This window comes from Brachyhypopomus gauderio, chromosome 17, assembly GCF_052324685.1.
Source record: "Brachyhypopomus gauderio isolate BG-103 chromosome 17, BGAUD_0.2, whole genome shotgun sequence".
In the NCBI taxonomy this organism is placed as follows: domain Eukaryota; kingdom Metazoa; phylum Chordata; class Actinopteri; order Gymnotiformes; family Hypopomidae; genus Brachyhypopomus; species Brachyhypopomus gauderio.
Window position 1 is genome coordinate 16,162,183 of NC_135227.1, and position 14,979 is coordinate 16,177,161.

At 44.8% G+C, this 14,979-nt stretch overlaps 1 protein-coding gene across 1 annotated transcript in view; it reads left to right on the top strand.

Moving 5' to 3' along the window:
* Nucleotides 1-14,979, top strand: part of ccdc88c (coiled-coil domain containing 88C) — a 46,817-nt gene that overhangs the window by 1,644 nt on the left and 30,194 nt on the right. Inside the window, exon 3 of the mRNA XM_076979227.1 lies at nucleotides 2,262-2,370. Coding sequence (XP_076835342.1) covers nucleotides 2,262-2,370 — 109 coding nt within the window. The remainder of the gene's footprint in view (nucleotides 1-2,261; nucleotides 2,371-14,979) is intronic.

Consider the following 14,979-nt stretch of genomic DNA (forward strand, 5'->3'; position numbering starts at 1 on the left):
CATGCTTTCATGCTTCGGTTCATCCATGGCTTTAGCTTTTAACGGGCCCTCAAGCTGTTTTGTTTGCTGTATCTGCACTCGGGTGGTGATCTCCTGCTGCTAACGGAGGCAGGTTGGTGCCTCCGTGGGGGAAGAGATGCTGAGAGAGATGTTGGTAGACCAGACATGCCGCGCACACATTTTGTCCGACACTTTGCCCCCAACTGAACGTGACTGCTGAGCAGTTTCAGTTTGTACTGCTCTAACCTCAGAGGCAGCATGCATGCAAAGACGGGGAAACAGGTGCCCTCCATGTCACATGAGGGCCTTTTATGATTTGTGCTCTGTTAGATTGGCGTAGCATTTCCTCAGTGCCTTGCTGTGCCTTTCTCTTACTGTGGGCAGTTGTAAGTTAGCAGGTAATTTATCTGCAGTGAGATTTATTGCTATATGTCATATAATTCATATCGATGTCATGTGTTTGCAATCTAAAATTGCCCGTTTCTCTCAGATTGCCCATACCCCTCAGTGCAAAAAAAAAACCAGAACAAAAGCTTAGTAAAAATCCAATTCTGCCAGTCACATAGCTGAAGGACGTGCGTTTCTCTCCGCAAATGCATCCAATCCCCAATGTTAGAACCGCTAGTTAGCAGCCCATGTTTTCAAGCCTAAATTGCTTATTGCTTTGGTTGCAAGACATCTAGCCAAGGTTCTAACATGCAATGTTCAAACATTTGTTTGCTTGTGAAGCCAGTGGAAATCTTCATGTGTGTGTTAAGTGTGATTTTTATCTGTGTAGCTAAACCTTGATGTCGTAGTTATATGACTCACTTTCTCACCTCCATGTTTGTGCCTCCTTCACTCACTGTTTCTCTGTGGCTTCGTGCACTGACCAGCTGTGCTAACTGAAGTGCCCCCGACTAACCCTGCCTCCCCCTGACTAACCCAGCCCCCCCCCCCCCCCCCCCACTGCTGTGTCCTTTAACCCACTTTCTCTCATGCTGCCTAGTCTATTCCTATATTAATGAGCAAGCTCACACACAGCCATTACTCAAAGAAAGTGTGTGTGTGTGTGTGTGTGTGTGTGTGTGTGTGTGTGTGTGTGTGTGTGTGTGAACGAGAGGGAGAGAGCAGTGGGTGGTGTGTGTGAACGAGAGGGAGAGAGCAGTGGGTGGCAAGTGGCTTGTGTGTGTGTGTGTGTGTGTGTGTGTGCGCGCGTGCTCTACTCAGACAGTGCATGCCCTCTGTCTCCTGCTCATCTTCAAGATGACATGTCGTACAACAGCAGTCCTGCGATGTGTGTGACGTCCTTGTGCCTTTTGTTACTGTGACAAGTCTCTACAAATGCTGGACAAATTCTCACCATAAACCAAAAAAAGCTTCTGATGATCTTACCAAATTCATGTTCCTCCTGTTCCCTGCTATTACTGTGGATTATTTTTAAAAACCTGTTTGTTTTTCAATACTTTGAAATATAATTCAGTTTCAATTTTGGCCTAAATTAATTTAGTTTACATTGCTTAATTGCAGTTTTCTTATTTCAAATTGATTAATACATTTTGAGTCAGGATGAGTACAATTGAACAGGTCAAGATTTTTACACATCATGCAATAAAATAATAACACGGGGAAACCTAGGGATACCTAGTTAGTCTGTCATGCTAACGTATCCCATCTGGCAGATGCCCTTTGTGTACACTCTACCCACTCACCACATAGCTCTCCAAGCAAACCCTTGTTTTTCCCAACCCCCTTGTCACTTTCAGTATCTATGGCTCTCTTTTTTAAAAAACGGCTCCAAGGGGGAATCGCATAGTTGTCCTGGCGTAAGGACTAGACACAAACTATTCCAACAGGACCCTGATGTTGAGAAACGGTCCCCTGCTCTTTACTGGGGTTCTTTCACATGAGCCAGCCTGACCAAATTTGCATGCTGCGTTCACAAAGCAAATGGAAATGAGCAAAGGACAAATACGGGTGTTGTGGGCACTCCGGTGATGCGTGTGCCCACGTGCACCCACGTGCTCACCCTGCACACCCCAGGCTGCTTTGGGCCTGCCCAACCACACACACTCATGACCTGGGTCAATAGCTGTGGTCAGTAGCTTTTAGCTTATGTAATTTAAAATAGTTACTTTTAATTTGTTATCTCTTGTGATAATGGTATATATGAAGCACACAGAACATGAAATTCATCATGGTGCAAAATCATTTTGCAATACAATCTTGGAAGTTTATAGCAAATTGGTATTGTGTGTTAATTGGTTAACTCTTTCCAACAGAGACCCCAGTCCCACCAACCATCGGGTGAACAAGCAGGTTAACAACGACGTCGGTCTCAGAATCCAGAACCTCAGCACTGTTCTGAGACACATCAAAAGCTACTACCAGGTAACCTCTCCGCTGCGCTACCTGTAGCTACAGCACGTCACTTCCAGCTCACTCGCTACAGCATATTGTGAAAATATATCTCCAAACGCATCTCTGTGTGGGTACTTGGTTGTGTGGTGTGGCAGCTGCTGTGTGCAGACAGATTCCTGGAAGTTTTATTGGATTGGTAATGACCTTAACGATAGCAACTGGAGTGATGGCATAAAGAGAGGGAGCACAGGAAACTCGTTTTCACTCTATGTTTAGATCCTATGCGATGGTTTCATCATGCAGCATAATGTACGCTTTCAGATAACTTTTTTTATTTTTTTTAGGAAGCCAGTATAATTTTGTGGTTGATATGGGTGTATATGCCAGCAGCATTTAGCTGGTTCCAGGCAGGCCCTCCAGCTTGATGGATCCGTTTGCCTGGTTTGAAACTCTATCTCATGGCTGACCTGTCTCCAACTGCATTCCTTTCCTAACTCTACCGTTTCCCAACTTTCACAACTGCCACACACACACACACACACACACACACATACACACACGTTATGCATAATACAAAACATGAGAAGCATGTTTGCATGTATTCCTACATATAATTACACACATGTTTTGTTAAATGTTGTCTTTTACACATGCTTTAAAAAAAAAAAAACACTTAAATGATAGATTTAAGTACATATCAGTAGATATAGTACTGCCAAAACATTCAAAGTGTTTTATACTTTTCTGTAGATTTGTTTTAAGTGTGCAGGACTGTGGTGGCCTCATTGACAGAAACTCTGTAGCACACACACAACACTCTGACCTTTTTTAGAACATACTCTTCCACAGCATGGTTTAAATGGCACAGATTCAGGATCGGACCATTAGAGTGTTTCTTGTTTTGTAATGGTTCCATACTGTGGTCCTTCATCCTGCATTACAGAGAGTGTGTATTTGTGTGTATGCTTATGTCAATTTACTCTGTTGTGGTAAATACACCCTGAAGCAAACAGTCCAGCAAGTCTTAACATAGATCCTCTCTGTGTTGGCACTGTCCTAAGGCTAACTGCTCAGACTCATTCAACAAGAACCACTTTAGTCAGTTTAGTCCTTTATACTGAATTCTGAATACATATTAGATTCTGAAGTATTTCTGAAGTTTAGCATATTCGCATGGTCTTTTCTTGCCCCTGGCGGTCTTAAAGATCAAGTGTTAAGTGAGACACGGTTGAGCAGGAAATTTTGGCAAGGCAACATCTGGGGGTCTCATGTGGGTCAGCACTCTCCCGATCGTGAACAGATGTGATGCCTTAGCTTATGGTAATTACACTCCTTGTGTGCAGGTTCTGGGGGGGGGGAAGGGCACGTGTAATTTGATGAATAAGTGTTTTGTTAAGTGATGATTTGAGGATATCCGGGCAGCAATCAACGGAAACCTTTAAATTTTGTTACACATTAGCGCTCTCACTTTTGATTATGGTCTGCTTTCATTTCCTCACTGTCTCATTCAGTCCTGATACGATTTATCTTTTACTCGCCCTCTGTTGAAATACTGTAGCTCTACTTTTGATGCCGAATAGCATTGAATGCACACAATCTGTGCAACTGTGTTCTCATCTTTTGTATGGAGCACTTGTAAGGGATCTTGTCTATTCAAATATTACACGAATAAACCACACCTTTTGTCATCAGTGAACTGTTGGACTGAAACTACTACCAGAACATGCCACCCTACTGAATGTTTGTCTGAATGTCTTAATTATATAACGAAAATGCATCGTATTACAGAATCTGTATTTACTTTCAAATTACCCGTACATAAACAAATCAGTCAGTTTACAGGCTAATTCTGTGATGTTAGATGAACCTTGAAGAGGTATCAGATAAATGAAGATGTTCCAAACTAGTGACACAGCCTCAGGTCACAATAACACTATTTTGTGTTTGGCAGGTAGTGATTTCTGAATATTAACTTCCATTTCTCACTGCTTCTTTTCTTTATTTATTCAATTATAATACATTAAATCTTTAGGATTCATGCAGTATGATGTGTGTGGGCTTGACCTTCCATGTATAAGCAATTGACGTGTACCTTATGGCTCTGCTGCCGATGACTTTTATTTTGGCGGCAAGCTCCAGCCTGGATACATTTATCAAGGCAGGAACATGTCTGTGACACATATAGAGCCAATGCATTCTGTCTTCACAGCCAGAAACTAGGGGTTACCTTTGGACCATGCAAACCCATCCCACAAAGCTATTAATTACTGGGATGGGCCCAGGAGGCCTGGGAGATAAGGGCTGTGTGAAGGCTGCTCTTTCATGGTTTTGTCAGACAAATGTGAGCAGGGATAATGGCACCATGAGATCCTAATTTAGACCATGAATCAGACGGCAGTTCGTTACTAAGCAGAGCTAACTTGCATAGTACTGGTTCAGATCTTCAGTTGTAATTCACTATGAGTCAGAAGGCGTGCATGCGTGCGTGTGTGTGTGGGGGAGAGAGATTCATGCTGGAAATGTATGTGATGTATCTTATGAGTCTGTCATTTAATACTAGGTGAAGTCTTTAATATGAGTATATTTCATGCTCGGGTCATGTGAACACACGTTCACAACTTGAGTGTGCAGCGTTTGCATGCAGACTGATGGTGATATGTCTGTTAAACAGGTACTGAAACTCCACTCCTTATAGTACAAACACCTTATAGTAGCATGCAGATATTTCAGCACACACTCGACTAGGTCTAGACAGGTAAACCTGAACATCACATCTGAATTAAACATTTGTCTTCTTCCTTAACGCTACCATGGCATGTTGGTGGCATAAAGGTCAAAGAATTTCTGTCTATGATTTTTGAGCTTTGCTGAAGGAGGTGGTTAGGTGAATGTGTGAAATGATTAATTCTTTCATTATAGCCTGGATTAAGACCTGGATTTAGGTATGGTATCCATACCAATGAGCACTAGCCCCGATTTATCAAGGGATTGTGGTTATGCACCGCCCTTTATACGGATGGGCCATGCGCTGCTCCACCGTGCTGTATGTTGGAGGCCAGTCTGCATCAGTCTTGTTCGTAGACTGGGGGTCTATGACCCCCCCCACCCAAAAAATTTGATTAGCTCCCAAATGAGTCCATGCTAAACCACCAGAAAACGTCCCGAGAGAGAGAGAGAGAGAGAGAGAGAGAGAGAGAGAGAGAGAGAGGTGTAGGCAGCAGGGACAAAGGGCCTCCAGCGGGGGAGGGGTGTCATGGTGGATCCTCCCTGCTTATTGTTGAGAGAGAGAGGGAGGCAGAGAAAGTGGACTACACCATTGTAAGATCATTCCTCTCCAGACTTCATTAGGGGAGATGTGGCTTGAGATGTGGATCTTCTAGGTCAGAATCATCAGACCACAGCACGGCTGTCTGCACACGGCAGCACCCAGCAGAAGCTCCTACTTAACCAGCACTTAGTTATGTTTAGACTTAAACTGGCAGCGGGTTTGAAAAGTATATGTTGGGCATATCTTGTTGCTTAAAGTGATTTATTTGAAGAAAACCTTCACTTCGGTTCAATCGCTTTAACATGTCTTCGCTTATGTGCGTAGGGAGTATGTTGGCCCCTCTGGGCTTTTAACAACTACAGATTTAAATGCAACTGTTAATTAGGGGGAGGTGGGGGTGGGGGAGGTGGGGGTTTGGAGAAGAGGTACCATGGCAGTGAGGGCATGAGGTGGAGTAGATCTGTCTGGAGGAACTTGATGAGAACTGTGACACTGATTAAAGCAGCTTTAGCATAAGCAGCAGTGTCCTTCTATTGGCTGGATAAGCACGCTGTCATGATTATGGAAGTAGTGGACAGCATGGCTCAGTTTGGAGTTGCCTGTCCCAGAAACCAAAAGAAAAACTCCTTTTGCATCTATAGCATCTGAGGGATTACCATGGACAATCATCAAAATGTTCACAGGCGTAGACAAGAACAGGAAAAAAAACACACGTCAGCTGTTCATCTTAACATTAATCTCTTTGCTCATCATAATGCAGACATGGTGGATGGAGAATCGGTGGGTTAAAAGCTGGAGTATTCCTTTAAGGGGGTGGAGGTGGAGTATTCCTTTAAGGGGGTGGAGGTGGAGTATGAAGGGGATGGAGGTGGAGTATGGAGGTGGTGGAGGTGGAGTATGGAGGTGGTGTTTGGTGTGCCTGCTCTCAGAGGGCTGTTCTCTCTCCACCGCCGCACACCTGTGGAGCTCTGGAAACTGCAACCAGACCCATGGTGGTTTTTTGCTTCCTATCTGCTATGTTTTCTTTCTCTTTTCTCTCCCTTCTTCTTGCCGTCTCTTCTCTATTTAATCCTTCTGACTCCAGATATCTCCACTCTGTCTCAGTCTCGCAGGGTCTCGTGCTCACTCTCTTTTGACTTCCACTTTCATTATCTTGGTAAGGCATGGCTGAGAGTTCACCTTCAGCACAGGGCACTGGGAAGTGCTGCTGTGGGAAACCCAAAACCCGGCCTCCTCCCTCCACCCCGACGACCTGTTTATACTCCACGTTGCTCCTCTGTCTACCCCGGCATGCCCCGTGAGTCCTGTGTCCTCCCTTTCCTGGAACTCCCTGAACCAGAGGCACGGACCCTCGCAGCGGAGCACGCCTGCAGAGCGTGCACCAGCACGGCGCTACTTAACCTGCACTGACACGAGGGCTGGCCCGGCGTCAGGTCTCGGATCAGCACTACTGGAACCGTTTGGTGCATGTGCACATGCTTGAACACACGTGGGAATGAAACTAGCGTAGGCTTTGTGCACACGCCTCTAGTAACCTGCAACCATTCCATCAGCATGACAAACGACTGCTTCTCTCTTTAGGTAACAGAATACATTACAAATACGGACCCAAATTTGGCATGTTTGTAGTATAGACTGTGGTGATATATGAGTGCTGGAATGGTAACTCAGTGATGGACGGTCATATGAGTGATGGATGGTCATCAACAGCTGCAGTGTTACCACTGTCCTCTGAAGTTAAAATATAATCAGGCTTTATATCCGACTTGGAGTCATTTCATACCCCAATATATTAGGATAGAGCTGATTTTCACCAGCATTCGTATTGTTGTGCCTGATGAAAGAGTAAGCAGACTGTGGAGCCCATCTTAAGATGTGCAGAACTCACTAACTGATTCATGTTGTGACGTTGTTAGTAGGTAGAACTGAGTCAGTACGGCGTCTGTTGTTTTAATGGTACAGCAGCATTTCAATGGCCTGAATTGTGAGGTTCACGTCAGTAACCGTCTGTGTCGCATTACTGAAGCCAAAGGTTCCTGTGTTTTTAACAGCCATGTGGAGCAGTTGTAGCCTTTAGTGTGGTTTCACCGTCTTTTAATGGGCATCTGTTTCTTCTGAACAGAGTATGTTCCAAAGATCAACCACTCTTTTAAAGTAAATGATTGAAATAATGAGTTAACCCCCTAAAGCCAAGATTGGCTCCAAGAAAGGCAAGGAGCCTCTGTAGTCTGCCTGTTTGGAGAAGCACCCCCCCCTTCCCCCACGCACACAGAGAAGGTGGCATTTACGTAGGCATGTACACAGTGCAGAGCAGGGTCCGTCTCTCTCTCTCTCTCTCAGCCTAGTCTCATAGCCTCATCCGGGGGTGGGTTGTATTCAATGGAGATTCTTGGGGGGGGGGGGGGGGGGGGGGGGGCAGGAGAAAAGGTGTCCGCTCTCTGGTTCAATAGAAAGTGGCAGAGGGGGTTGCTGCAGATTCTGGAATGACCCTCTCAGAGTCCTCTGTCTCAGTTTCTGTCCGTGTGTCTCTTTGTCTCTCTCCGTCTCTTTTTCTCCTGTTCACTGCATCAACGGTCTGTAAAAGTTATTGTCTTTCTACCCGTTACAAACGAGCCCTCGCTCTTAAGATGTTTTTGTTGGGTTGTTTGTTTTCTTTCGCTTTGCCAGAGCCTTTTTGTGCGTGCTGGTATGAGCTTGCTTCATGAAACCATAGCAGCTACACATCTCCTGTGGAATCACGGTACTTCAAATGCTGTCAGACAGTTTCTCCCTGTGAAGTTTATTATTTTTTTATTCTTGAACCTCCTACATGTCTCCAACACTCCCAGACCTGTTCATTTGTCGGATAAGAAGGCCCGTGAGAATTTCTACGCTGTTAAAACTGCATTTTTTCACAACTCCAAAAACCTTATCTGGCTTTAGCTTTTAACATGATTTACTGCCATTTCTGTCTATGGCACATAATAAAGAGATTGAGCAAAAGCAGCACCAGCTCTGAATGAGCCCATGTGACAGGAAGTGGTGTCATCAGTTCCGTGTCACATGGCTGCAACCCCTCTTTGTGCATCTCAGTGTTTGCTTACTTCTATCCTGCATGCTGTGATCAGTGTTTTTTTTTTCCCCGATTTATGTTTTTGTTTTTTGTGAGGTCTGTTTCTGTTGTTGAGTATTTACAGTGTTTGGAGGTCTCTTCATGGCCTGGCTGAAACAGTTGGACTCATCTTTCCCCAGCTGTGGTCTCTCTGCTGTATGTGCGTAAACCATGATGGACCATGTGGTGGGAACTCAGCAGGACTGTCTGTGTCCATCACTGAGACGGGGCCACAGTCGTTGGTGAAATGGGCTCGGCGGCCCTTACCCAGATGTGACGGCTCCTCTGTGATTGTGACGGGTCGACCGGTGCAGGCGGTTGTGCGATGTGAGGGTGGTTGTGAACATTGATCAGGCATGTCAAGTATTACCGCTCAATGAAGCCAGCCTTGGGTTTCCTTCCGCTATGGGTCACTGTAGTGCGGAGGTCCTTATCGGGACCATATGCTCCAATGACCTCATTACTTATATCTGAACATGCACAACTGACCTCACCTTTTTGCCTGCCTAGTTAGACATGTAAGCAGGAAAAGATTTTGATTCTGCTCAGACCTGTTTCACGTATGCAACCCTGATGTGGGTGAATGGCTCCGGCTCCAATAAGCCAGTGGTTTATGGTGTTCGTTTTTCACATCCCCCATGCGGAAGTCATTGATTATGTAGGAGATCAATGAGATGTTGGGTGAGGTACTTTGTGTATTTTCTATCTATTCAGTAGCTTTCCAGACCTAAATGTTCAGTAATAAATTGTATAAAACAATTAACATACTGAGTACATTCAGAATACATTTTAAAAGTGTGACACATTGTTTCGTAATTAGGTAATAATGTTAATGTTTCCCTGTTAGATTGGCAGTTTCTATGTAATGCTTCTGGGTGGTAAATTTGTTAGTTTCGCTTTGTTAGCTTTTTGCTTAACATTTCTCTTTGCTTTGGGTAATTTGAATGCATTATATATTCACACATTTCCACAACTGGGCAAGTCAACCAGTTAATCAGAGGTATTTTTTAATGTTACCCTAGTTAATTAGCATTTAGGTCAGGGATATCCTCTACTTTTATTAAAACATTCAAAACAATAAAGCTATTTAAACCCAACTAATCAAGGTTATCTCACCAAGTCCTGGTGTTTTTCACTCCCTGTGTACGTCATTTGCCACTGTTGTCCATGCTCATACATGTTGCTTTTCACTCAAGTTCAAACGGTGAATATTTATATTTTTATTTGCGAGTTATTCTGAAAGATAAACGTTCCAGCATATGATGACATTTCATGGACTGAGTATTGACGCTTCATGTGCTGTACATAAGGTTTGTTTTGTTGTTTTGCTCACCTAAGTAAGCAAATAGGTCTCTGACACCATGCTAGAGGGTGGGGCTTAGTATGTAAAGTACGGTGTAGACTACAGTGTGGACGCTCTTCCCCAGCAGTGACCCGCGTCCCCACTTACTCCCCATGGAGAGCCACAGTCTGAGAGTGGAACACACAGAACCTTGTACATAGCAAAGCTTTTATCCTGGCCTGGTATCCTACACCCTCTTTTCCATAAGCGCATCTACAGTCAGTGTGTTTTTGAGTTCCCTTCTCGGTTATTCCACATATTCACTTCAGATTCAAACGAATGACATCACAGATGACGAAGGCAGGAAAGGAATTTTCCTCAGAGGCAGGAAAAATTTTTTGATTTATTGTGGAATTTATGGCTGTTTAGCTTATTTTCTTAGCCTCTCGGAGTTTGGAAGCAGGTATAGCAGTCTGCTGTGGCGTTTTAAATCCGCAGAGTGAGCTGATCTCTGACAAGGGCCTGTAGGTCGGCCGCCACCACAGCCCAAAGTGTGCGTGCGGTGCTGCTGACCCGAGGGCAACGTGCGATCCACTCTGCTGATCTGGGCTTGATGTTGTGCTAGCTGTAGTCTCACAGTGGGGAAGGAGGGGCCGTAGCCTCCCGACTGAGCGCTCCTCTCAAATCTCTCCTCTGGGATTCCCCTTTGCAGCTCCCCTTTCATGGCTGACAAGGTACACAAGGTCCTCTATCCACCCACGGTATGGAGAAAAACCTGCCGCCTTCTGCTGTTAGCATCACGTTTCTTTGTCCAAGTACATTGAAGAAGTTCAAGTAAGATGCTTTAGTTTGTCTCTTGTAGAGACAAAATATGTTCTGATGGTCAGATCCTTGTAAGGCTAACATTACTGTTTTTGACCCTGCTACCGTAATGGCAGCAGGTGATTGGGTGAGTGGGGAGAGGGGCCGAACTCCCACGTCAAATAATCTGAGAGGTCCCACAGACGGACAGGTGGCAGTGCTCGAATTGCAGCCGCAGCTCTCGACCCTTGTGGAGTGTGCTTTATCAGTTTTATTGGCCACCGGGGGAATTTTTCCAGCAACCTGATGAAATCGTCCAATAGCATAGCATGTCGAAGCCCTGTCAGTACGCCCTGTCCTCATAGCCACTGCCATGATGTGTTTAGAGGTCTGAGATGTGACATGGCTCCTCACTCTCTCCATTTTCCTGAAAGGAAAGAAAAAAAAAAGAAATGAACATGTGGGAAGTGCTGTTGGAATGTCATGACCCCGTGCTGGACAGGTAGAGGAGGGCAGCCAAGCACAGCATTCCTCCCGTCATACCATTAATCTCGTCTGGCAGCGCTATTGTGTCCAGGGTTGAGGTATTTCCCTGCTTGGCAGGTAACTTCACGGGCACTTTTTGATGTGGGTTTTCATAGAGAGATAGTAGGAGTGGTCCTTAAGCTCCACTTACATCTCATTGCCGTTGAGAAATGGATCTTTGCTCATTAATGATTAAGTAAGAACGTGTGTGCCTGTGTGTGTGTGTGTTGCGCTAACCGACTTCTAGATTTGCAGTTTAAGGTCAAATTTACACTGTGTTTACCCTAGTAAGGCGTATCTGTCTGTGTGCTAATATTCAATTTACAGAAGCTCTTTGTTCATTTGGGTCGGACTGTGTGTCTATACACGCAGGCCGGTAAAGTAAGCTGTGATTCTGGTACCGCTTCAGCCGCCATGGCCACGGAAGCCATACAGGTGATGGCTGATCCCCCTCAGTGCCGTGCGGCCTCAGCCGTTAGCTGTAACTTGATGCCAGGTAACACAAAAGCCTCGCACTCTGGCTCAGGGCCAAGCATGAGTCTGCCCAGTGTAGGTAGCACTTAAGTCCTCTCAGGGAGCAGGAGAGTGCTGTGAGCTCAACTCTGTACAACGATATCAGCCCAGTTCTGCCGGTCCAGCTCTCGAGCTGTGTGCTGCTCTTCTCTCTCGCTCTGTGTGTGTGTGTGTGTGTGTGTGTGTGTGTGTGTGTGTGTGTGTGTGTGTGTGTGTGTGTGTGTGTGTGTGTGTGTGTCCTCAGACTACACCGCCACAAGCTTCCAGCAGGCAGGTAACACCATTAACAGGTGTACGGTCTCAGAGAGCCTCTTGGTGTGTGGTCACCTAAGAAACCGTCTCAGACCAATGATTCAGAACCAAAGACAGACAGGATTACAGTTGGTTTGCAAGCAATTAATGAAATTATTTCCACACACATGACTTCATGAAGGCATATAAGACAGTGGTGTGTTTGAAAAACACATGGAGTTGCAGCCAACAGTATTTACATGTATCTCCAGCAGCACACAGCACAGCTGGGACTTGGACCCTAACACCCTGTACATCTTCAGTGATAAGAACTGAGCCATGTGCTGAGTTTCTAGGTACACGCTCTTCAGTGTAAAACACATAAGCCAGACGCATTATTAGCCATGTTTAAAGGGATCTGATTCTTTTGCTTTTGCATACAGCTTGTTTACTTGGACTTGTGTGTATTTACAGTCTTGTAGTGTAGAGCGCAGTCTGTCCATTTCATCATCCATACCAGGATGAGATGCACGATACACACACGTCCTATATTACTCAGGCTGTGTGTACAGTGTTCAGTGTGCCGTTCTGATTGATTTGATTGATTTTATTATTGCTTTTGTACATTGTGCCATCATGTGCTACTCTGTTCCTTAATGTACATTATGTGCATATGCATTGTGCATTATAATAAAACGGTGTGTATGAACAGAGGGAGAGGGAGAGAGAGAGAGAGAGGGAGAGAGCGTGTGCTCATGACACCAGTGACAAACGAGTGTTCAGAGGGCCCTAAGTGACAAAAGCCCCATGGCCTGATCCGGGCCCCAGCTGCAGAGCCTCTGTTGTAATCAGAGAGAGAGAGAGGTGGTCCCTGTCAGCCCAGCTACACAAAGGCCTCCAGGGGAACTCGCTCCTCCGGCGGGCAGATTGAGCTGTCAGCTGGGGGTCTGCAGGGAATTGAGGTGATGTTTGAAGAAAGCTCCGGCCTGGCCCCAGAGCACCAGGTCTTCAATACATACTGAGCTTGTGTGTGTGTGTGTGTGTGTGTGTGTGTGTGTGTGTGTGTGTTCCAGTTTAGCATTATTCAGCTGTTTTCCTGTTTTAGAAGAGAGGTCTGATAACATTCTGCTCATATTGAGGGTGTTCATTTTGACTTGATAACATTAATAGACATGGCCCAGCACGGATGCACTTTGCTTTAGAGCATTCTTCTTTCATTTCGCTTTAGAGCTTTCTGGACTTCAAAATTCAGATAGTCAGCAGTCATAGTAGTGAAGTTCTGGTTCTGTATTCCCTTCTGTTCCAACCAAGAAAAGAATATGAAAATGCAAAAAAACCTGCAGAAAATAAAGTATTGTTAAGAAACGATAGTATATTACGTACATATGAGAATATATTATGTATATATATGGAAGGGAGATTATAAAAGACATCGGAGAGTGGATTAATGAAGGTAAAGTGCTCATTGAAATGTAGGGACAGACTTAAGAGCAGTAAGATAAATATTGTGCAAAAACAAATCTGAAGAAAAAGTATCTTATGAACAGTGCAGCTTTTGTGTTGTGTGATGTAACACCACATGCGCTGTGTAGTTGGGGGTGGACACACACACACACACACACACACACACACAGAGGAGAACTGCTTTTATCGATGGGGATTTCACAGTTAACATTGACAGCATCACGGAACTTAAGAGAGAACATACAGACAACGGGGGAACGGAGTGGCATGATGTAGAATGAACCAACGGGAAGAAATAAAAGAAATAATATCAATACAGAGCTACGAACTAAAAGACTTGACAAAACCACTATGAATGTAGATACATAGACTAGCGCGAACGAACACACATCAATGGATATAAACTAACAAATGAGGCACACTCGGAACCAAAGAGAAACGTGAGTACATTCAGTAGAAAGCTTAACAGCCAAACTAACACACACACAACGTTACAAATATCCGAGGAACCACGACTTTTGGTTAGCCAATATATGTATATATATTCACAATCCCAAAAGACACGCCAACCATATACAATGATCTCGAATGCCAGACAGAACACAAACGACATGAATGAATGAGATGGTGACAAACCAAAATGAGACACTGCTAAAATGCATTTAAGATCATTAACCCACAGACAACAATACAAACGCGTGAACATGACTGACAGGAGGGCCGGAGCCAATCGTGATGCATGATACTTGGACAGAGGGTCAGTTGGTTTTGTTAACAAGGCCTGTGTATAGAAACTATATGGTCTAGTGCTCCCTGATTTCAGACTCCCACATTGTCTCTGATGGTAGCAGTGTGAAGAGACCATGTGGGGGCGAATTATGTCCTCAGTGCGTGCTCTTCTGAAGACCATAGTGTGGTAAATGGTGCAGCTCCTGTGATGGCTCAGAGTCTTCACCATCCTCTGGAGAACCTAGCAGTCCTGTGCAGGGCAGGTCCCACACCAGGCTGTGATGTTGCTGTGGACGATGCCCCTGTAGAAGTTGCTGAGAGGTTCAGCTCGCATGTCAAACCTCCTTTAGTGTTCTCAAGAAGTACAAGCAATCTAGGTGAGATGTAATGTGAGACCTGGCCTGTTCCTTCCTGGAGTGAATGAGAAGGAATTTTGTAGGTGTTCTCTACATCTCCCTCACCTGTGTGTGTGTGTGTGTATGTGTGTTACATCTTCCTCTTTAAAAGAAGATACTCGTAAGATATATTTACACTGGTGAGTAATAGTGAGTGAGTAGTTTGATGTACACAGTGTAGTGATCTTGGATGAAACTGTCAAGCTATTGCAAATGTGGTACTGTATCTAGGTCATGTAGGTCATGTTCTAAAGCACCTGAACCCATCTAGGTCACCTGTGCCCGAGGGAACACCTGAACCACCGTGTAAACCAGGTGCTGCTTCAGCGACTGAAACCCT